At 51.4% G+C, this 21,739-nt stretch overlaps 13 protein-coding genes across 13 annotated transcripts; 6 read left to right on the forward strand and 7 right to left on the reverse strand.

The window, feature by feature from the left end:
• Window positions 1–102: 102 nt before the first annotated feature.
• Window positions 103–498, forward strand: HPODL_00096 (putative mitochondrial protein; the record flags this gene model as incomplete). Its single annotated transcript, XM_014081543.1, has 1 exon — window positions 103–498. The coding sequence occupies one exon, from the start codon at window positions 103–105 to the stop codon at window positions 496–498; it is 396 nt and encodes a 131-aa protein (XP_013937018.1).
• A 72-nt stretch (window positions 499–570) lies between these two features.
• Window positions 571–2,658, reverse strand: HPODL_00097 (uncharacterized protein; the record flags this gene model as incomplete). Its single annotated transcript, XM_014081544.1, has 1 exon — window positions 571–2,658. The coding sequence occupies one exon, from the start codon at window positions 2,656–2,658 to the stop codon at window positions 571–573; it is 2,088 nt and encodes a 695-aa protein (XP_013937019.1).
• A 71-nt stretch (window positions 2,659–2,729) lies between these two features.
• On the reverse strand, window positions 2,730–4,118 carry HPODL_00098 (Nucleotide excision repair factor NEF2, RAD4/CUT5 component; the record flags this gene model as incomplete). Its single annotated transcript, XM_014081545.1, has 1 exon — window positions 2,730–4,118. The coding sequence occupies one exon, from the start codon at window positions 4,116–4,118 to the stop codon at window positions 2,730–2,732; it is 1,389 nt and encodes a 462-aa protein (XP_013937020.1).
• Window positions 4,119–4,205: 87 nt separating this feature from the next.
• HPODL_00099 (Zinc-finger transcription factor of the Zn(2)-Cys(6) binuclear cluster domain type, involved in the) lies at window positions 4,206–6,593 on the forward strand (the record flags this gene model as incomplete). Its single annotated transcript, XM_014081546.1, has 1 exon — window positions 4,206–6,593. One exon carries the CDS (start codon window positions 4,206–4,208, stop codon window positions 6,591–6,593), a length of 2,388 nt encoding a protein of 795 aa, XP_013937021.1.
• A 103-nt stretch (window positions 6,594–6,696) lies between these two features.
• HPODL_00100 (uncharacterized protein) lies at window positions 6,697–8,328 on the forward strand (the record flags this gene model as incomplete). The annotated part of the gene is made up of 1 exon (XM_014081547.1): window positions 6,697–8,328. The coding sequence occupies one exon, from the start codon at window positions 6,697–6,699 to the stop codon at window positions 8,326–8,328; it is 1,632 nt and encodes a 543-aa protein (XP_013937022.1).
• A 14-nt stretch (window positions 8,329–8,342) lies between these two features.
• On the reverse strand, window positions 8,343–8,681 carry HPODL_00101 (Transcription initiation factor TFIID subunit 13; the record flags this gene model as incomplete). The annotated part of the gene is made up of 1 exon (XM_014081548.1): window positions 8,343–8,681. The coding sequence occupies one exon, from the start codon at window positions 8,679–8,681 to the stop codon at window positions 8,343–8,345; it is 339 nt and encodes a 112-aa protein (XP_013937023.1).
• Window positions 8,682–8,728: 47 nt separating this feature from the next.
• Window positions 8,729–10,354, forward strand: HPODL_00102 (Delta(8)-fatty-acid desaturase; the record flags this gene model as incomplete). The annotated part of the gene is made up of 1 exon (XM_014081549.1): window positions 8,729–10,354. One exon carries the CDS (start codon window positions 8,729–8,731, stop codon window positions 10,352–10,354), a length of 1,626 nt encoding a protein of 541 aa, XP_013937024.1.
• A 10-nt stretch (window positions 10,355–10,364) lies between these two features.
• On the reverse strand, window positions 10,365–12,698 carry HPODL_00103 (Protein kinase-like protein SCY1; the record flags this gene model as incomplete). The annotated part of the gene is made up of 1 exon (XM_014081550.1): window positions 10,365–12,698. One exon carries the CDS (start codon window positions 12,696–12,698, stop codon window positions 10,365–10,367), a length of 2,334 nt encoding a protein of 777 aa, XP_013937025.1.
• Window positions 12,699–12,754: 56 nt separating this feature from the next.
• On the reverse strand, window positions 12,755–13,912 carry HPODL_00104 (uncharacterized protein; the record flags this gene model as incomplete). Its single annotated transcript, XM_014081551.1, has 1 exon — window positions 12,755–13,912. One exon carries the CDS (start codon window positions 13,910–13,912, stop codon window positions 12,755–12,757), a length of 1,158 nt encoding a protein of 385 aa, XP_013937026.1.
• A 220-nt stretch (window positions 13,913–14,132) lies between these two features.
• HPODL_00105 (uncharacterized protein) lies at window positions 14,133–15,497 on the forward strand (the record flags this gene model as incomplete). Its single annotated transcript, XM_014081552.1, has 1 exon — window positions 14,133–15,497. The coding sequence occupies one exon, from the start codon at window positions 14,133–14,135 to the stop codon at window positions 15,495–15,497; it is 1,365 nt and encodes a 454-aa protein (XP_013937027.1).
• Window positions 15,498–15,557: 60 nt separating this feature from the next.
• Window positions 15,558–17,504, reverse strand: HPODL_00106 (Heat shock factor protein; the record flags this gene model as incomplete). Its single annotated transcript, XM_014081553.1, has 1 exon — window positions 15,558–17,504. One exon carries the CDS (start codon window positions 17,502–17,504, stop codon window positions 15,558–15,560), a length of 1,947 nt encoding a protein of 648 aa, XP_013937028.1.
• Window positions 17,505–17,916: 412 nt separating this feature from the next.
• Window positions 17,917–19,167, reverse strand: HPODL_00107 (putative GTP-binding protein; the record flags this gene model as incomplete). Its single annotated transcript, XM_014081554.1, has 1 exon — window positions 17,917–19,167. One exon carries the CDS (start codon window positions 19,165–19,167, stop codon window positions 17,917–17,919), a length of 1,251 nt encoding a protein of 416 aa, XP_013937029.1.
• A 66-nt stretch (window positions 19,168–19,233) lies between these two features.
• On the forward strand, window positions 19,234–21,576 carry HPODL_00108 (uncharacterized protein; the record flags this gene model as incomplete). Its single annotated transcript, XM_014081555.1, has 1 exon — window positions 19,234–21,576. The coding sequence occupies one exon, from the start codon at window positions 19,234–19,236 to the stop codon at window positions 21,574–21,576; it is 2,343 nt and encodes a 780-aa protein (XP_013937030.1).
• Window positions 21,577–21,739: the final 163 nt, after the last annotated feature.

Consider the following 21,739-nt stretch of genomic DNA (forward strand, 5'->3'; position numbering starts at 1 on the left):
TAAATAATTCATTGCACCTGTCTGTTCATAATAAACAAAGAATTGAATGGATCGAAAAAGAAAATAAATTATTTTAGTTTTTAATCTCCCCTTTTTTCCTTAATGATTGCCCTCAGACAGACAAAACTGAGCCGGAGCGCGCTATTTGTTGGAAGACAGGCGGCACTGGTGACACAGAAGTGCTACAACTCAAACTCGGCTTTCAAGGTCACCCCAGGTCCGCCAAAACTCGACAAGGACGACCAGGAAGAGTTTGAAAAACTAATTCACAGAGCCAACACGCAAACCATCATCGACGAGTATAATGAGAAAATGGGCTTCAAAGTCGATTCAGCACCCAAGGTCGACGTCGGAACATTCTCGCCAGACAAGTTCAAGATCATCCCCGAGTTCGAGGGCAACGTGAACCCGAAGACGGGCGAGGTTAACGGTCCAAAACAGGACCCGCTTAAGCACGGCTCCGATTGGAGTTTCAATGGCAGGGTGACGGACTTCTAGGCCGGGAATTACGCATGAGAATTAGAGATTTTCGGAAAAATCGGGTTTTATACACTTGTGTCAGATCATTAATTAAATACTTGTACTCTTCAGTTCCTGAGTAAGCGATTCGATCAGGTTCGTCCTCAGCTCCAACTTGGCCTTCATCCGGGCAACCTCGCGCGAGTAGCCAGACGGCAGCGACGCGCTTACCACCTCCATGTCCTTCAACGACTCCACATACTCCTGCACAGCCTGGAAATCGTTCTGCTTCTCGGCAATCAATTTTTGGAGTCTTTCGAGCTGTCTTTTGTAGGCCTGTTCTTTCCTGGAAAGCGTTTCGTTTGCGTGGTTGGAGGTTTGCATTTCGAGTTTTTCCATGGTGGCCGCAAATTCGGAAACTCTTTTTTGTAACTCCGCTTGCTTGCTGGCCAGCGCCTCCAATTTCCGTTTCGAGCTTTCGTATCTTTTGAGTCTTTCTTGTCTGTTGAGTTCTGCCTCGTTGAGCGTGGCGATCTGCACCAAAAACTGGCTACGCATCTGCTGCAGCTTTCTGTTCGACAACGCCACGTCGTTGAACACCGCGATTAGCCCGGTGGTGATGAGCTCTCGAGCCTTATACAGAGACTTAAGATTTCTCGTGTCTGTAGTGAGCGGCTGGTTGGAGTTCATGGCGTATAGCTGTTTCTGAACCTTGGCCAGTGTCGTTTTGGTGGCCGTCAGCTGTGAATTTAAATCCAGAGTTTCGTATTTTTCATAAACATCCTGAGGAGCCAGCTCGGTGTCCAGAGGGGCAGATGGCTGTGCGGGAGCACACACCTCAAAAACAGACGATCCGGCAAATGCGTACGAGTGGGTATAGCTCCATACGTATGCGATCTTGTGTTCTGCTGTAGCGTGGGGGACAGTGTACTGGAACGAGGCTGTTTTGTTTATGGAGGCCGTGTTTGGAAGCTTGACTTTGCCCAGACTGGTGACTTTGGTTGGCAACTGCCTTTTCAGTAGATCGCTTAGTGCAGAGAGGTCGTTGGAGGCAATGCTGTCTGCAAGGATGTTCCACCAGTCGGCAAAGTCCGCATGGAGCAGGTCTGACTCGGAGGACGTGAGGAGCAACGACGTGGGCTTATTTGGCAGCACCATGCCGCTGGTGATAGTTTTGGACCCAAACAGCGAACAGTCGACCATTCTGACGACGCCAACAGAGTCTGGGGCCCGCTGGCCATCAAAGGCCATGGGCTGATCCTGGTCGTCAAAGAGCACCGCCAGAGCCTTGTTGTACAGAACACAGAACATGTCGTTTTCCATTGGAATCAGTTTCAGCGCGTCCTGCTCGTAAAGCTCGTCTGGGAATGGCTGGATGTTCAAAGGCCCCACCAGCTTTCCTCTGCTGAGACTTGAAGGAAGAACCTTATTTATGGCACGGACATGGCCGTTCGACTGCGACAAAAGCGATGCAAATTTCAGCATCGACACCGTGGACAGGTCTTCTGCGCCGCTGGCGTTGTACTTGAGACTTGCGTAGTCAAACAACGCACCCAACCACGACGAGGAAACAGCGATGTTGGCCGGAAGATATGGGTAGATCTTGTAGATGGACGAGTCTGAGGACAAAATCAGCAGCGTCAGGTCGCCGCGCGGGTTAACGGTATCTGTATTTGAGCCAAACGCAAGAGAAACCGGATCTATTACGTCGACAGAGTCTGTGCTGGCGAACGGCGAGCCTGTCCTGAGCCAGTACGTGTGGGTAGGTTTGGTCAGCGACGAGTTGAGATCGAAGTTGTAGATGGCGTCAGTAGTCAAAATCACCAGTTCGGCGCCAAACTGCGATATCCTGTTGAATACAATTTGCACAATGTTTTCTTTGTGTTGTAGGTTGATACGGACAGAGTATCCAATAGCATGACTAATTTTGGAGCCTGGCTCGTTCAATGACACCACACTACAGTGAGTGCTATCGTACAGACACAATAAGTCGTCATTGGGGCTCAAACAAAGCCCCGTAGGACTAAACTCCAGGACGTTGTCCAGATAGTGCGCGCCGCTCTCAAGGTTTGTGATTTTGATCTTCCGTTCTTCAATGGAGACGATCTCCTGTCCTGTGCTTCTGGTCACATTTAGTGCAGTCGCCGAAGCGTGGAACTGGGCACTCAGACGGCCAATTTGTTCCGCTAGCACAGACATGTTTGGAAGAGATATATAACAAAATTTAATTTTTCTGCGACAAATCTAATTTTTATGCCTAAAAATGGTAGCTACTTGAATGCGTCCCAGAACTCGCCGATAGAAATACATTTTGTGCGCCATTTGGCTGCCAGCACAAGCTTCTGATTCGTCAGAAGCTCAGACTTGGGCAGCTCATCGTTGAATATCAACAGCCCCGTGCTTTTCGAGAATACACTGCTCATCTGGCAAGACCTCAGCTTAGCCAGGTGTTTCTCCAAATGTGACAATTCCACGCCTTTAAACCCGGTGATCGACACTACACGGTTCGGGACACCTTCAAATAAAGCCGCCTCGTTTTCTGGACTCGGAACAAACGGCCGCGACCACATACTGTCGAAGTCCAGTGTCTTGTAGTAGATCGATCGCTCCAGAGCAAGTTCTGTGATTACGTTATCTTCTGCGGCGGCCGGGATTGAGTCCAGCATCGAGCTCACAACCGTATAGTCCGCATTGTCCTGTATTTTGCCGCGGTGGCTTGTAATCACCTTCTTGAGTATGCTCTTTTGCGAGTCTGTATATCCAGAGCCGAGTGCAAACGACACTCCTTCGAAAAGCATCGATTCCGTGTTCACCTGGCTTGCGTCCAGCACAGAAGCCTGCGAAAGACTCTCTTCCTCCTCTTGTTCCTGACTCCAGTTGTCTTCCAGCCCGCGTCTCAAATTAGACACCTTAATATTGCCCATAATCGACTTCCACACCTTATTTGTCCTATCCACTTTCCGCACTTTCAAATCGCGCTCCTTCTCGTGCGTGTCAAGACTGCGTTTCGCTTTTTCTGTCTGCAACTTGTCCTGCTCTGCCTGCTTCCATGCCCGTACCTTTTCCCAATCGCACGCGTCGTTGCGGCGGCCCTTGCTGTTTTCTCCCGTCAAAAAATACTCGGTCACGCTGAGCATGCCGCCACGCTCAACGCTGTCATACACCCAGTCTGGGGATACCACGGGAATACCCCATTCACGGGCCTTGGAGTACCGGAGACCTTCAGGAACGGTGGTCACAAGCACGTCCGACACCGTGCTGATCGATTCAACCACGCTGCCACCGTTTGATTCGACCATATGTCTAATTTTCGAGCTCAACTCTGCGTCCAGCCGGCTGATCGACACGCTCACGTTGTCGAAAACCGGCATGACCTTGAGTTTTTCGGGCCGCAGGCCCACCTCGTCGCCCCGCAGCCACGAATTGTACGTATTAAGGACGGTCTCGTATGAGACAAGCCGGATATCGGGCCGCGAACTAATGGTATGTTGGTATTTACGGCTTTGCGCCCATTTGTCTCTACCGGAATGCACGATAAGCATACTCGTCTCGGAGGTGAGATTGTCTTCGAAGGGATCGTGGGGATACATCTTGGCAAGGATTTTCGTGAGATCAGCACGTTCCGATGCCGTTAGCGAGGTGGAAGTTATCACAGCCATGACATATCCGAGGAAATGATAAAATAAAATTAAAGTAAATACAAAAAAAAAAAATAATATCAGATAAAATAATTTGAGAGTATTTTTATGAGCACAAGGAGGACCAAAAACACAAAGAGCTTTAATGGCTGCTTTACCTGCCGACGGCGTAAGGTGGCATGTGACTTGGGGAAGCCAGCATGCGCCAAGTGCCAGAAGAGCGGGTTTGTTTGCGATGGCTACGACGTCAAGCTCAGGTGGAGCTCCTTTGTCAGATTCGATAAGTATGGCAACCAGCTGCCCAACGAGACCAGCCAGGAGGTTGAGTACTACCAGCGACGGTCAATTCCGTATGTGAAGTATCCCCGGAGCCAGCGGTATACGATGTACTCGCAGCTGGACGACGCCCTGGCGTCGCTAGCCAAGCACGAGATCGCGGACGACGAGGACGGATCGCGGCAGCAGGGTCCGTTCGGAGTGTTCCGTGGGGTATTTGGAGGTCCGCAGTCGCCGGCAAAACGAGCGAAATTGACCAAAGAGGCGAACAGTCCTGCGGGGGCCACCGGCAACGGTAATTTGGGTAACGAGTGGTTGAGTACGGAGCTATTGGATGCGGCCCTTTTGACGGCGTCGGCGTTGAATGGAGATACACATTTTCTGGATATGTTCAAGAACGACACGCTCGAGCCGATCGGCGAGATCGACGACACCGTCCAGCCTGCCGAGACAGTCTCTAACCAGATGTTACACATGTTGTTTCAGGGCCGCAATAGCAAGAGCGACCTGAATCCGCACAGCAGCCGCGAAAACAGCCATTACCTCGCGGACTCGTCATCCAACTTGATCAACATCCACGCCGGCAAGGGCGCGAAAATGCCCAAGACCATCATGGAGATCATTGAGACCGCTCCGCTGCCCGCCAGTATCGCTATAGACAAGTTTGGCATTCCAAACACCTCGCTGACTGTCCATCCCATGACGCGGTATTTGCTGAACTACTACATAGAGAACCTGGCCGACATGATGACGGTGATCCCGCTACCGAAGAACCCCTGGAAGTTTATTTATTTCCCGCGTGCCCTGATGGCCGTTGGCGAGCTGGCGTCGATGGGCCGCACGTCGAACGCGCGCAATTGTCTGTTGAACGCGCTACTGGCGGTGAGCGCATTTAATTTGCAGAGCAAGTTCACACGCGGTTCCGACGAGATGAAGTATTACGTGGATCTGGGGATCCAGCTACGGCAGCAGGCCACAAATTTCCTCAACAAGTGTCTGGAGGAGGACGTTTTGAAACAGAAGTACAAGGACGTGCTGGTGGCAGTGCTGTCGATGGTGACGATCGACGTGGTTTGGGGGACCATGTCTGGTTGCAAGATCCATCTGGACCACTGTGAAAAAATTATAGAAAAGAAGATGAAGGTGAAGAAGAAGCTGAGCACCAAGGCGGTGATCCTGCACCGAATTTTCAGCTCGCTTAAACTTATCCAGGACTCGACGTCGCTTGAAAACATCTCGACGCAAGAGATATTTCTCAACGAGAACAACTACTCGTCGTTCATCATTGGCAGTCCGGCTTCCACCGAGGAAGTTCAGCGATTTAACAGCAATAACGTGATTGGTATCAAAAAACGGCGCCATAAACGCGACGCTACGGTGCCTGTGACCAGCGAAGAGACTACGGACACCAAGTCGAAGGGAGTGTACAACGAGAAAATCACAGATAACGGAAAAGTGCGCATCGAATACATAGTCAACCAGGTGGAATCCGTGGAGCACGAGGAGGGCGGGTCGCCCAAGTCGGAGGTGCCGGCGTTCATCGACATTACGCGGACGAGTTTCCAGCCGTCCAAGAACAAGCTGGAAGACAAGATGATCTCGTCGGACGCGATTTACGGGCTGCCGAACTCGCTGATTCTGATTTTCAGTGAGGTGGTACATCTGATCCGCTTCAAGAAATTTCACAAGGACCAGGGCCTCGAGCTACCACTTTTTTTCGACGAGCTGTCGGATCAACTCGAGTACAAGCTGTTGAGCTGGCAGCTGGAGTGGACGTTGACACAGGATGACGACGACACCGCGTACATCTCGCCGCGACACGAAGGTATCTACCACCACGTGATGTCGTTCTACCACGGACTCGTGATTTATTTCTACCGGTTCGTGGAGGACGTCAACCCGATGTACCTGCAGGAACGGGTAGAAAAGGTGTTGGACCACCTGGATCAGATTCAGAACATCGTGGAACAGCACAAGGACACCTGTTACATCATTCCACTATTTTGGCAGGGGTTTGTGGCCGGGAGCGAGGCGATGACGGTCTTCCTGCAGAACGGCTATAATCTGTGGGGCCACAAGATCAGCCAGACTGGCGTGGGCACGTACTGGAATGCGCGCCAGATCATGCTAGAGATCTGGCGGCGGAAGAACTACAACCACAAGAACGACAGCTGGCCGGACGTGCTGCGGGACTGGAAGACAAACGTGATGTTGACGTGAATCGTTAAGTTTTTTTTTTTTTCAAAAAAATATTTTTAATTTATTTTTTACGTGGCGCATTCGGGTAGCTAGCATTTTAGCATTTTGCCATCTTTCAAGTCCGATGAGAATTAACACTTTGGTGGGCACGGCAGCGGCTATTTTGGCCACCGCTCGCGGATTTGGGCTCCAGGAGGTGTCCTCTCTCGAACCGAAGCCCGACACGCTGCCTGCGCAATACCAATACGAGAACTTCCATCAGTTTGAGAACACTCCGTTCAAGGACTGGGATCATTTTGTGCAGACAGTGATAAAGGATAGCTCGAATGTGACGTTCGCAGACATCAACGAGCTCAACGAGCGCACAAGACCGCTGCTGGGGCGTTTGACTAACGAGAACTTCTTCAAGATCTTCAGACTCAACTTATACAAAGAGTGTCCTTTCTGGTCGAACTCCGAAGGTTTTTGCATGCACAAAAGCTGCGCCGTCGACACGATCGACGACTGGAAGGACTTGCCCGACATCTGGCAGCCCGAGGCGCTCGGCAAGATCGAGACGATCTCCAAAGAGCCTCCGAGCACGAACGGATCGTGCATAGCCACGGGTGCCAAGACGGGCAAGGACTACTGCGAGGTCGACGAGGTCAACGACCAGACAGTTTATGTGAACCTAGTGGACAACCCGGAGCGGTTCACAGGCTACGGAGGCGACCAGTCGTTCCAGATCTGGCGCAGCATCTACAACGAGAACTGTTTTAATTTGGGGGCCGAGCAATGTTTCGAGAAGAATTTCTTCTACCGGCTCATCAGCGGTATGCACTCCTCGATCAACACACATTTGAGCAATGAGTACCTGAACTTCCAGACAAAGGAGTATGAGCCGAACCTCAAACAGTTTATGATCCGGGTCGGAGACTTCCCTGATAGAATAGAGAATCTATACATGAACTATATTTTGGTGCTCAAGGCACTAATCAAGCTGGAGCAGGCCGGGGTGTTGGAGGAGCTTGCCTTCTGCGACGACGGCAATTTCCAGAGCAAGGAGAAAGAGCTCAAGAGCGAGCTGCACGAGATGGTGCAGCCATACTACCGGCTCGGCGACTCTCACGAGTGTCTTTTCAACGAAAATACGCTTTTCCAGAACGACGACGCAGGACAGCTGAAAGACGAGTTCAGACAGCGGTTCATCAACGTGTCGCGCGTGATGGACTGCGTGCAATGCGACAGATGCCGGCTGTGGGGCAAATTGCAAACCACGGGCTACGGAACTGCGCTCAAAATTTTGTTTGAGTTAGACCAGCGGGACAGGTTGAGCACGGATTTCCAGATCTCCAAGATTGAGCTGATCGCGCTCGTCAACACGTTCGACAGACTATCCAAGAGCATTGCCTCCATCAATAATTTCAAAAAATTGTACGACGCGGCACTTAGACAGGAGGAGGATGGAGCAGTCACCACAGCGCAGGATTTCGTTCTCACACAGGCATCGGACAACCCTGTCCTGGGCGAGACGTCGCGGTCGCCCAGCGACATGAAGTTCCCGCCACCGCGTTCTGGAATTGACCTCGCGGCCGCGTTCAAACAGGAGCTCGGCAACGTTCTGGATGCTCTCCATTTCATTTTTAGCAGCTACAAGGTGTTCCCCAAGATGGTGTACAACTGGGTGCTGATCCGCGCAGTGTACTACTGGAACACGTTTGTGGGACACGTTCATGAAGATTTCGATGTTAATAGGTTATACAGGTTAGAATTATAGCTGGGGTGCTGGCATTACTCTTTTTTCTGTGCTTTTTCGTCAAACAGCTTTTTGGCCTTGGAGATTTCTCTGTCCATTTTCTGCAAATCGTGGATTCTGGCGAGCTTTGTAGGGTCTTTGCGCAGGACGAACTTGACGTCGTCGATTTTGAGCCGGTTGCGTCCGTGGGCCAGCCTCGAGTGGTTAGCAGCGACTATTAGGTCGATCATGTACGTTGTCAGCACGTCCTCAAGCGTCTGGATGGTCTCGTGGTTGGGTGCCGGTGAGTCGCCAAATGCATAGAGCAGCGCCTTCAGGTCGTTGCTAAACAGTCGCTGTCTATTTCTGTACACCTGTTTGCGGTAAGATGACATAAATAAATAATACAAATTAAAAAAAATAGTCTAGCAAGCCTCTTTTCATGAAGTCCAAAGACCAAGTGCTCAGTGTAGAGCAGATAAAAGCCAGGATTGGGGCGGGCGACATTCTGGTGATCTACGACAAATGTGTTCTCCGTCTCAATAACTGGATCAAGATCCATCCTGGCGGAGACAAGGCCGTCCACCACATGGTGGGGCGAGATGCCACCGACGAGATGAATGCGTACCATTGCGACGAGACGATTGCCACGTTCAAACGGTTCCAGATAGGCCGCGTCGACCACGACTGGGTCAACCTCATCCCGCCTATCCAGGGCGGCCGGTACGCAAAGGTTGCTGATAAGCCTCTTCCGGGCCAGATGCCAGCTGAGGTGGCTCCAAAGTTCCCTGTGGGCGTGGTTCCGACATCTGCCAGCATTAGAATTGAGCAGGGCCCGATCAGGGACCCACAGGCCGTGATAGAGAACTTTGACAACGTGCTGGTCAAGAAAGATCTCGAAACGTGGCCGTCGCTCGATTACAGCACCCAGAAGCTGATCTCTCAGAAATACGCTGAGCTACACGAGAAAGTCAAGGCCGCCGGGCTGTATGAGTGTCCCTACGTGGAGTACTACAAACAGCTGTGCATCAACGGCGGGCTCTTCTTGTACTTTTTGGTGTTTCTGAAAATCAGGTGGTATTTTCTGAGCGCGGTCGCGATCGGGCTCTGCTGGCAGCAACTGACGTTTATTGCCCACGACGCTGGGCATCTGGCCATCACTCATAACTACAACATTGATAACTTCATCGGTGTGCTAGTTGCCAACTGGATGGGTGGCCTGTCGTTGGGCTGGTGGAAAAGAAACCATAACGTCCATCATCTGGTCACAAACGACCCTGTTCATGACCCAGATATCCAGCACTTGCCCTTTTTTGCTGTGAGCACGCGGCTTCTCGGCAACGTCTACTCCACGTACTATGAGAAAACGCTCTGGTTCGACCGTCTGGCCAAAGTGTTGGTGCAGTTCCAGGACCGGTTATATTACCCAATCCTCTGTTTTGGCCGCTTCAACCTGTACAGACTGTCCTGGGAGTACCTTCTCACGGGGAAGAGTCCGCGCGGAAAGGCCTGGTGGCTGTGGTATTTCGAGCTGGCGGGCCTCTCGTTTTTCTTCTACTGGTTCTTCTACTTACTGATCGGCTCGCTAGAAACATGGCGAGACAGGATCCAGTACATTCTCGTTTCGCACATCGTGACCATGATTGTGCACGTCCAGATCACGCTCAGCCACTTCGCCATGTCGACCTCCGATTTGGGCGGCTCCGAGTCGTTTGCCGCCCGCCAGCTACGCACCACCATGGATGTGGCCTGTCCCGAGTGGTTTGACTTTTTCCACGGTGGGCTACAATTCCAGGCCGTCCACCATCTGTTTCCGCGACTCCCCAGACACAACTTCCGCAAAGCACAGGCGTACGTGCTGGACTTCTGTCGCGAGACGGGGTTGAAATACTCCATTTACGGCTTCGTCGACGGCAACAACAAGGTGCTGCTGCACATGGAAAATATAGGCAAACAAGTCAAGATCATGCAGGACTGTCTGCGCAGCATGGCTCTGGAGTCGACAGAGCACAAGAATATATACGAGAAACGGGTCCAACAGGCGATGACGGAGACGAAAATTATATAGACGGTATGGATTATATCAGAGAGTCGTAGGATGGTGCCCCGGTGCGCAGCTTGGGCGCCATCGTCTTGGTCCAGTCGATTGCGGGCGAGGTTGGAGCTGGCGTGGTAGCTGGCGACGGCTGCGGCGAAGAGACCCTGGTGGCCTTCATAGGCTGCATGACGGCAAACGTCTGCTGGCTGTTGGCAGCTTGCGGTTGTGCGCTAGTTGCTCCGAACGACAAAATATTGGGGGTTGCAGCCGGAGCAGCCTGGGCGACCGGCGGAGTGTACTGCTTGGTAGGCTGGAGGCGCAGCGGCGCGGACTTGGACGGAGCAGCCTGGAAATCCTCAAAGTCGTCCAGAGGCTTGACGGGGGCGGTAGCAGAGGCCGCATGGTTGACAACGGCGGGCCGTGGAGATGAGTCTGCGTCCGTTTCCTTGAGCTTCGCAGTGACAGATTTTTTTAGATACGATTCTATCTCCCCGATGATGCGAAATAGACCGTCGAGGTCGCTTTTTCTGGAGACAAAATTTGTGAGTTTCCAGAGCTGGAAAAAAATCGAGTCACGGATCAGCTCTGACACATCCACCTCATTCTTCGCGACAGAGATCGTTGCCGGCGACTTGTTGAGCTTGTGAAATATACTCTCGTACAACTGCACCATGTTCATCAGTAAATTCGCGTTCTTGAAGTTCGAGACATGCGTGTTCTGTACAAGCGGTAGCAGCTTCTCGACGATAATGTAATTGTCTAAATTTTTCTCCTTCATGCCGCTGATCATGAGTATGAATGCGTTGACGGTGAGATTCTTGATTTTCAGCGAGCTAGTTGTGCTGAACAGCTGACAAACAGCCGGGAACATCTGCGTTGTGATGGTGGAGTATGTTTGGTAGTTGAGGAAGACGGATAGACTGGTGAGCACTTTGTCTTGCAGCTGAACGGTGTTGGGGTCATTGCTGGCAACCATAGACTTTTCGAATAGTTTATTTAGCAGTTTCTGGAACAACTGCGTGTGTTTTGACCCGAGATCGGTCTCGTTTGCGCCGAGTTTTGTCTTGATGGTGTCAATGTTCGAAACCAGCAGAAGGTCATAGCTAGGCATGTTCTGCTCGTTCAGAATCTTGTTCAGCAGCGGGAAGATTTTGTCGCTGAACGTGAGCTGCGAGAGCTGGTTACTGAGAATCAGCAGGTTCTGCGACGCCAGAATAATGACTTTCTGGTCGTCCTCGTTCACGCTCTTGGCAGAAAGCAGCGGAGTGGTCAGATCAGATAGCACAGGTATAAACTTGTTGATGAGGAGAGCCCGCGGGAAGCTAGAGAGGTCTTTGGTCAGATTCGTAAGGTACTCAATCTTCTCCTGCTGCGAAAGTGTTGGGAACTCGTCTATAACGTTGAGGATCCGAATGAGGTCGTTGTTGAAGATCGTGGATGCCAGCAGGTCATCAACGGTGAGCGGAGTCTGCAACATGAGCACGTCCTTGTTCGATTCCTGAGTTTCTTTGAGCAGACGGATGAAAACGTCTATGTAGTTCCGGGGAATGCTGTTGAAGCTTGCATGGTGGTGCAAGTTCGCGGAGCCCAGGATGTGTTTAAGCTTGTTGAACGTTCGCTCGTACTCCAGCAAACTTGAGCTCGAACATTCCAGTAGCGGCCGCCCTTCGTTGAACAGATAAAAAATAAGACAGCCAACAGAGAAAAGGTCGTTGATATAATCGACATTGTGTTTGAGCAGCAAGTTTGGAGACGAGTACCGGAACTCAATGTTCAAAAAAGATGGCAACCGCGAGTCCAGCGGATCGATATACTTCTCCTGGACCTTGTTTTCCATCACCTCAATAAACTGCATCCCAGATATTTTCCAGTCAAAATTCTCCGTAATAAAGATAGAGCTAGGAGCCAGGTTCATGTGGACGGTGTGGACGCTCTGGTGGAGAAACTTGAGCCCCGACGCTATTTGCAAAAGCCCTTTGGTGATGATGATTTCGTCCAGATCAGATTTGTTGAGCGTCGCGAGATCGTCGACCACATACTCTGTAACAAACAGCATCCTATTTTTGTGGTCTTCCAGAGGCTCAATCACCGTCAGAAAATTTGGATGCTTAAACTTGGATAAGTTGCTGACGTAGTTACGCAACACAGTAGAGATATCATCCATGATCATTGAGCGGTTAGTCCTGTTCAAAACACCATTGGCTTGGAGACGGGCCTCCAGGTCCTTCTTGCTGAATTGCCACACGGAAACCTTCTTCTTGGTTGTGCGGTGCTTGGCCGGATAGATTGTCCATGTGTTATTGGAAACAAACAGTGGATTCGCCGAGATGGAATAGCTCGACTCGATTCCGGTCCCTTTAAATACTTTGAACATTAAAACAAGGTAAATAAATTCAATATAAAAATTAAAAATAAAAAACATATTTCTGTCTACATTAACACACACTTGTCCGGCTTCGCGTCCTGTTTGGCCGGCTTTTTGTCCTTGGGTTTCTCGCGCTTAGCACGTTTAGCCTCGTACTCGCGCTGAATGTTGCGTGCAAGACGCTCGTCCTCCTGGCTCTGCAGTTGCGCAGCCAGCTGTTCGTCTGCTCCTGCAATCGGATCGTCCTCATAAACAGCCTCCTCCACGTTTTCCTGCGGCTTGTCAGACTCGTCCTCACGAACCTCAAAAAAGCCATTCAGCAGCTCGTCGTCCGAACCCTTCACAGTCTTCAATTCCTCCCAAACAATGCCACTTCCGTAGCCCTCGTCGTTTGCCAGAAGATATAACTTGTTCTCGAGCTTGTACAGCGTGTTGAAGTGGTCGTTGCGGAAAAATATCACAAAGGCGTTGTTCGGGACCAGCTCGGAGTCCTGCTTGAGCGTCTCGAGCCCTGCCTCCGTCAGCTGCGTGCTGTTCTGCGCCAGAAAGTCTCTGTACAGCACGTACTTGCGCAGGAGCTCCCGCTCTGCATCGTCGACCTCGAGCTCCAAGATCTCACTCGCCGGCATCGTCTCCAGCGCCACGTCGCTGTGTCTGTCTATCACGCTGATCAGAAAATCCTGGATCTTGTCAAACGTGTCGTACTCGGCCCACGGCTCCGTCATAAGAAACCCGTGCACCATCTTGAGATCAAATAGGTCGAGCAGTTGCAAGATGCTGGCTGTCTGGTCCTCGAAATCGGCCACGACGGCATTGTCGAGCTTCAGATTCACGTTGAGGCCGGTGCCGAGCTGTGGCAGCACGTTCAGAATGGCCCCAATGTCCACGGTGTCGCCTCTTATCTCGTTGAGCGTGAGCATCAGATGGGTCAACTCGTTGAGCAGCGAGCTCAGACTGACCTCTCTGGATAGCAGCATCTTCTTAAGCGAGACCAGCATGCTTGGCGGGATGCTGTTTCCGGTTTTCATCGATGTGCTAGACCCCTTTTTGCCCACCGTGCTCCACTCCTCGCTGGATATCTCGCTAGACAAGATCAGGGTGTTGACGAGGGAGATCACGAAACAGGGCCCATTCTGGTTCTGCATGAGGACGTTGTTCATGTGGTACTGGCCCAGCCAGTCGCGCCAATTGATTGTTTTTGTGCGGAATTTGAGGTCGTCCATAAGGAAGGATTATTTTAGACAAATAGTTTTTTTGTGGGGCGCAGCGTGCTTGGCGAAGGGGAGGGACCGGATATGTTGGAGTAAGCGTTGGATTACAAAGTGCAAACTACATTTTTCTCTGCTACTCTACGAAATGAAATGTAAAGTACTCTGTGCATCCGATCTCCAGGTGCAATTGCATCTATTTATTAAATATTAATTAATTGAAAAAACATTCAAAATGTTTTATCGACTGCTGGCGGTCCCCGCTCGTTACCGTCGATTTAGTGCACTTTCCCGTCTGCGGAACGAAGCCCTGCCGCTTACCTCCGAGTCCCAACAGTACGACCAGGAATACCGCGTGATTGAGCTTTTGAAAAGCATCAGTCCCAAGCCGGTGCCCAAATCAGAGTTTCCCTACAAGGAGGCCGCAAACCGGTCGAAACGGTCGCTTTTGCCACGTGTGCCCGAGTTGAACAAGCAGACCGTCAACAACTACGTCCATGAGCTGACCAACTACACGTATGCCCCCGGAACTCATAAGCTGATCAGAGAACTGCTGACGCAGATCGTCGATTCGACACCAGAGCTACTCTCCAAACAGTCTTATTTGGACATCGTGCAAGACCTGCATTTTTATTTAGACGATCCTGCAGCGGAGCAGACCATGGACCGTATGGAGGAGTCCACGGCGTTCAAACGAGACATCGACTTCCACAACGTGATGTTGGCCTTTTCAGTGGCTAAAACCACCTACGATGACAAAATTGAGCGACTCCAAAAACTCAAAGAACAAGGGGTCGGTGCAAACGCCAACACGTGGTACTATCTCTTCCGTGCGCTCAGAACAAACTCCAAACGGTTCGAACTGCTAGAACTGATGCCGGAGTACGGCATCGACCAGGAACCGGTGTTTCGTAGCGCAGTCCACAGCATGTCGAGAACGTGCGGATACGATGAGCTGATTGAATTCTACGAAAGAAACGGCTATAATCTCGACAACATCGACACTTATCTCATGAACAAGCTCTGTCGGGCCTGTCTGAACGAGGACAACGTTTATGAAGCGTTCGAGCTGGTGCACGGTATGCACATGTCAAATCGAGCCCTGGTCAACCTAGGAACTTTCTCGGCTTTCAACACATACTTCCTCAACAGAAACGAGATCTACAACTGCGTTGCGTTCTGCCACAAGTTCCAGCACCAATTCAAAATGAAAGCGAGCCACATCCTTGCATACGAGCTCATTGACAAATATTTGACTAAATGTACATATTTCGAGCACTGGCCGCAACTCACGCGGTACATGGTGCATATTCTCACGCACAACACAGCACACAAGAACTTTCTCCAAGGTAGACATTTCAAACTTCTGGCAAACTACGCTCGGATCCACGGACTTCAAGACTTTGTGTGCAGAGCAGTGGAGCCTGAAGACTTGGCGTTTGGCCAGGAAATGTGGAAGAAACTGCATTGGCCTAGAAAAATGATTCCGTCGTCGTTAGACCAAAATAGCAAGGAATTCATCGAAATGGCCAAACTCATCTCACCACCCCTAGAAACGGACATGGACCTAAACCCATCAGATATATTAAAGTCTAGCTAGCATAATTATATTGCGAATGTAAATAGCAATATGTGTCTCATAAAATGTATTAAACTTGTATTAAACTTGTTTAATCCTCTTCTTGTCCTCTGAAGACGGCGAACTGTCTCTTCTCTTTTTGCTTGAAAACGTGCTGGCCCGCGAAGACGCGGAGTCTGTGTAGGATTCGTTGGACTCTTGCTGAGAAGGGTTGTAGATCTCACCAAAGTTGTCGTCAGTGTTCAAAGACGGATCGACACCGCCGTTCGGGGTCTGCGGAAGTAAAAAATCGTCCATTCTAAAATCATCCATAAGTGGCTGTTGATTAGCGTTGATCTCGTCAGGAAGTTTTGAACTGGCCAGCCGCGAGATCCAGTCGTTTATCTGCCGGATCGAGCTCTGCTGCTTGTTCAGCTGCTGGTTGATGTTTCCCATGAGATATTCAGGAGGCATGTGAGAATCTGTGTCTTGTTGCAAAGGAGTTGCAGAGGACAGCGCGGATGGCGTGGCGGGAACGGAGGATTGCGGCACTTGCGGGCTGATCTCGGGGAAGTAAGAACGAGGCGAATTGGCCATTGAAACAGGCGACTGGAAGTTCGGTAACGGATGTTGGAATTGCGGCGTTCCTTGGAGTGGATACGGCTTATAGCCGTCGAGCTGTTCGCTGTTCTGGTTCTCGGGTCCTCTACGAATCTCCTGGATCGGCGAGTCGCTGGCATCAGAACCGTTGTGAATGCTCTGGCTGCTGGATGTATCTCTCGAGGTCGACTTGGACCCATTATTGTGTGCTCTGTGAGTCAGCATCAACCTGCTGTTTCCATTTTGAGGCTGGTAGTACGAGCTAGGCTGCTGGTGCATCTGCTGCTGGATATCGAAATCTGGTCCATGCGGATGGTGTTGCTGTTCCTGTGCGTCTCTTTTTGAGGCCATCTCGAGAAACTCGCTGGGAGCTCCTCCTGCACTTTCCAGAAACTTGGATGACCCACCATACAAGGTGACAAGGAATCGCAAGATCTTGTCAAGAGTCTCCGATTGAGCCTTGTGTCTTTCTCTAGCCATGTAATTCTCTTTCCATAGTAGCTCGTTGTCCTGAACGAGTCTACTCAGGTCGTCAGCAATCATCCTCTGTTTCTGCTTCATCGACTCCAGCTCCATCAGCAAGGTGTTAATGTCGATGTCGTCGTCTTCCTCTTTGGAAGACCGATTTCTAACGATGTTATCCAATAGGTTCTCCTTGCCCTTGATGAAGTTTGGATTCTCGAATTGCCAAACTTCTTCACCCTGAACAAGGGACCCTGAGTTGACGTCCTGAATTTTGTGCCAGCCATACATGTTCAGCTGTCTCACAAAGGAAGCAAAGTTATTGTGTTTGAAGTACTTGGGCAACACATGTCTCATAAAGCTTTCTCTGTCGCTCACCTGGAAGGCCTTTCCGTCAGGTAGCCACGAGATGTATTTAGAGTTGGAAGGATCATTGACCATGTTCCATAACTTCATGACAAAAGCGGGCCGTTTTGGAGGTCCCGACATCTGGTTCTGAAGCTTCTTAGGTTTGGGTTTCTTGAATTGCAAAGATTTCACGTTCGAATTGGTCGTTCCAGACGGTAATTGGGGACTATCATAGTACGGCAATGACGCAGGGGGGTTGTACCTCGAAATCATGTAGTTATTTCCGTTGATACCGTTTGCATACGGGTTAATATGCCGTGCATCTGATTTGATGGAAATGGACGGTTGCGGTGACGTGACGACAGGTGTATGCGGAATATGGTCTCCGGTGTTGGACTCATCGCCCAAAGAGGGCACATCTGATATAGGAAAAGGGTATAAACCATTGGACGTGTTGTTTGTGGGAGTCGTGCCTGTAGCGGTGGAAATTGGATCTAAAAGTTCATTGTCCGTGAGGTTTGGGATGTTGGTATCAAACTGGTTGCCTCCAGACTTATCTGTGATTTCTTCAATCTGTGGCGAGCCGTGCAATTGATCAACAACCTCGCCGGGGTTCACGCTTGGTCGGAAAGCGCCCATGAATGTGTGGATGAGAGGTCAGGGTTTCTTGGGAAGGCTTTAGACATAAACCTGTATTTTGGCTACCCGGCCTTGTCTTACCTTGAAATCTGCGTCTGCTTGATGCTTGTGCTCTTTGGCTCCAATTGGTGGGCGCAGAAGGGAACAAACTGGAGTCGGTATCAAGAACGGTAGGATATGAACGGACAAATATACGTAGCTGGCAGCCTTAAACGCAGAATACAAGCCTCGTTAGCAGTTGATAATTTGAGAAAACAAAAAGGGAAATGATGTTTGCTAGAAATTTCCACAAGGTGCGGGGTGTGCCGGCGTCTGCTGACGAGTTTCAGTGAAAATTTTACCCTTCTCCGGAACCCCTGCAGCCGCTATCGTGGCGGTGTACGGATGTCTCTCTCGTTTCATGCTACTCTATCTATGCCGACGTTGTGAGGCCGCCAGGAACCACTTTGAAGGACAAAATGTCGTTTTTGCCGACGTCAACGGTGTCGTCGACGCTGATTCGTTTGCCCTCGACGCCCTCGATCGCCGCAATCGTCACCTCGCCCATGATCTGTCTTGCTACCTTGCCGACGCTCGTGCCCTTCTTGACCAACGTGCAATCTCTGAACACGTGGTTACCTGAGCTGCCCGTGAACGTCTGTATGTTTCTAACAGTGAAAACAGGCACCAAGTCCAAAATTTTCACCGCTTCCTGCAGCACCTGGACCACGCCTGTAGAGCCAAAACGGAACAGCACCAGGTCTCTAATGTTCTCAATCCGTTGCATTAATTTTTCATCCAGCGGCCTCAGCCCGCTGTCCGGGCCCAGATCCTCAAGCGTGTCTATAAACTCTGTTCCCTCCTCGTACCGGATGTAGTTTTGCTTGGCCAGCCGGCGCAGAAACACCTCTGTCACGGCACTGGTGAGCACGGCCTTGGAGTCGGGGTATTTCAGCAGGATCTTGCTCACGTTCTTATCTGCGTCGGGATGGTCGATCTTGTTCAGCGCCAACACCGTCGGGAACTTGAAGTTCATAAAGTGCTGCACCACAGTGGTAATCCAATGGTCGTCCCATTGCTCCAAGGGGGGTAGGTTCGGTATCGAATCGACGGCCTTGGCGATCAGACTCGCTGTGGCACCGTATCCACCAAACTGCGCCCGCAATGTGTCGACGATCGACGACTTGGTTGCCGTGTGTCTTCTTACTATCGACCCCCATCTTTTTTTCAGGTTATTTTCGATCCACAGCCGAATCTCGTCCTGCAACCACTCCACGTCCTGCACAGGGTCGTATCCGCGCGTGGCCTTGCCCTCTGCGTCGGTCGTCCCAGAAACGTCGACGACGTGGATCAGGGCGTCGGCCTGGCGCAGGTCGTCGAGGAACTTGTTTCCCAGCCCGAGTCCCTGCGACGCACCGGGAATCAGCCCCGCCACGTCAAGTAGCTCGACAGGCACATGCCGTTTGCCGCCAGAACACCATCCGTAATTCGGCTTGCACAGGTCCTGCTTCCCGAATCGCGCACACGCACAGTCCACCTGAAGATACCCCGTTGCGCGGTTCGGGTCGATCGTCGTGAATGGAAACGCGCCGATCTTGGCGTTTGCGTCGGTCAGCGAGTTCAACGTCGTCGACTTACCGCTCGACGGCTTGCCAACAATTCCGATGAGCGGGTCTCTTCCCATGAAATAAAATTATTTAATTATTTAATTATTTCAATTATTTCGATTTTAATTATTTCCTCTATCTGCATGTCCCTACTAGCATTCCAATCGCTCTCTGCAGACGAGAAAATTGAGCAGATCGACTCGATCAAGCTTGCCGTGTTGGGCAACGACAGAGAAAAGGCCAAGTTGCAGGACAGTTTCGGGGTCCTGGGCGAGATCCTGCTGACCGAGTCGAACAAGACGCTTCTGCAAAACACAGCAATCATTGTCCAGTCGTTCAGCTATCTGCGCACCAACGTCGAGTTCCTGCTGCGGTTCAACATCTTCGAGGTGCTCGTCAAAAGTACCATTCGCTATCCGGCCGTTTTGGCAGAGATCAACTTCCGCACGCTTATCGACCTGCTCTCCACAAATTCGCTGTCGGAAAAATATCAGGACGAGCGGGAATACGCGCAATTTGTGGGCGTCTTGGCGGGTATTCTGCGCGACCCTGCTGCGTCGCCCGCCCTGCTCTTCAACACGTACCTGTTGATTCCATTTCTGCGCCGCACAGAGCTGCTGTGGCAGCTGTACCGGCCATTAATGAGACGGCTGGCCCGGGTCGTTTCGCCGGTCTTCCAGCAGACATTGCAGCTGAACTGCGCCACAGGCGACGTCTCGGTACTCAAACGGTTTCCCGAATCCGTCGAGCTGCCACGCACGCTGCCGGAACACGCGTTTGAGGCGCTGACGAACGACCTGAGTCCGCCGCTTTACGCTCTAGCACACCTTTTGGCCGTGATCGACCGCGCAGACCTGAACTTGCCGCTGCCGCTGTATTTTGTGCTCACAACGTTCCTCGGCTCGTACGACCTTAATGTCAAGCTCAGCAGCGTCAATGTGCTGGTGCAGTACACCAAAAAGCATATACGCAACCCAAAGGAGAAAACGGCGAGCCACGCGCGGCTGATCGACGCGCTCGTTCATCTGATCAGCCGCACCAAGGACTCCCACGGCCCAGAGTACACGCTCAGCTCGAACTACAAGATCCCGCGCACAATGTCGCCCCTGTACCTGTTGTCGCAGATTGCCGAAGAGGACCCGAGTAACAGCGACTCGCTGGTGGAAGTGAACTTCGTCGACACGATTGCGTCGATTGTCACGGCAAATTACAGCTCCGACCGCACATTTCTGGACGAAGACACACTGTATAAGATTTCGGACTCGCTGCTGATTTTGAGCTGCATTGCCGGGCTGCGCGAGGATTACCGCGAGCTGGTGATCCGGTACGACGTGGCACCTGTGATTGTGGACTCGATCACGCGGCACGCGAAAATTTACCGCGAGTTGGACGGCCGCACGCCCTCGCCAGCCGATGTGGGCGTGCTCAAGCTGTCAAACCGCATCACGCTATCGAGCTGCTACCTGCTGCGGTCGCTGTCGCGGTCGGCCAGCCTTCTGCGCACGTACTTGGTGGAGCTGAAGCTGGTGCGCAAGCTGGTGGACTTGCTGCACATTCCAGACGACATCATCGAAAACTGTCCCGACGAGCTGCGGCTGGACGAAATTCGGCTCAAGTCGGTGGTGCTGGGCATCGTGTCGAACTCGATCGTGGAGTTTTCTGCCGTCAAGCACGAACTCGCGTCCGATGAGCTTGCGCTGCTGCTGCATCGGTTTATCTACGAGTCGCGCTACGATTCTCTGCGCATGAACTCGCTCTGGGTAATCAAGAACTCTCTGTTTGGCGGAAACCGGGAGTCGAAGGAAAACTTCCAGACGACGGTCAGTCTGGACAAGATCTTTGAGCTGTGCGGCGACCCGAACGAGCGGATCCAGGAACACTCGTTCGACATTCTGCGAAACCTGGCTGTGGGCCATTTTAACTACGCAAATAAGATTATGGCCGACTTTGCTGCGTCCGAGCTTGCCAGACGCACGGGCCAGTCTTCATTCCTGGACTTTCTGTGCTCACATCTCGAGAAAACGTCCAATCCAGACGTCATCGTGGCCATTGTCTACGTGGTGGTGCATCTTGCCGCGTCCAACGAGAACAACCGCGCGTTGATCATGTGCAACCAGGGCCTGCTAAAGAAACTCGTCGAGTTCTTGGAGTACTCGGAACGCGTGCCGGACGACGAGGACCACTGGAAGATCCGGCTGAGCGTAGTGTGGGCGGTGCTGAATTTGAGCTGGCGCGAGGAAACTACAGGGTCCGACCTAGACAACGACGAGGACGACAGCGGTGAGGACATGGACGTCGACGCGGGCGACGGATCCGACTTCCGCCGGTTCCTGAGCCCAAAGAACCGCGCGTTGCGGCTGATCGAGCTTGGATTCTACGACGCAATCCGTACGCTGAATAATCACTGCACGATTTCTGACTTCAAGGAGCGAGCACGGATGGCCATCTTCAATCTGGTGCTGTACGAGAACAAGAACAAGAGCTGAGTTTTGGACCTGTGTCGGACCTGTTTCAGGTTTATTTATAGCACTTGCTGCGAGATTGGGCCGTTTTCGACGCACTGTGCCTGGTTGCAAATTTCCTTTGAGGTCCAAATTAGGAATGCCGGATCTGGAGCTAAAAAAAAAATTTGGACGGGCTCCCTAATTG

Source organism: Ogataea parapolymorpha, chromosome I (genome assembly GCF_000187245.1).
Source record: "Ogataea parapolymorpha DL-1 chromosome I, whole genome shotgun sequence".
NCBI classification, from domain to species: Eukaryota; Fungi; Ascomycota; class Pichiomycetes; order Pichiales; family Pichiaceae; genus Ogataea; species Ogataea parapolymorpha.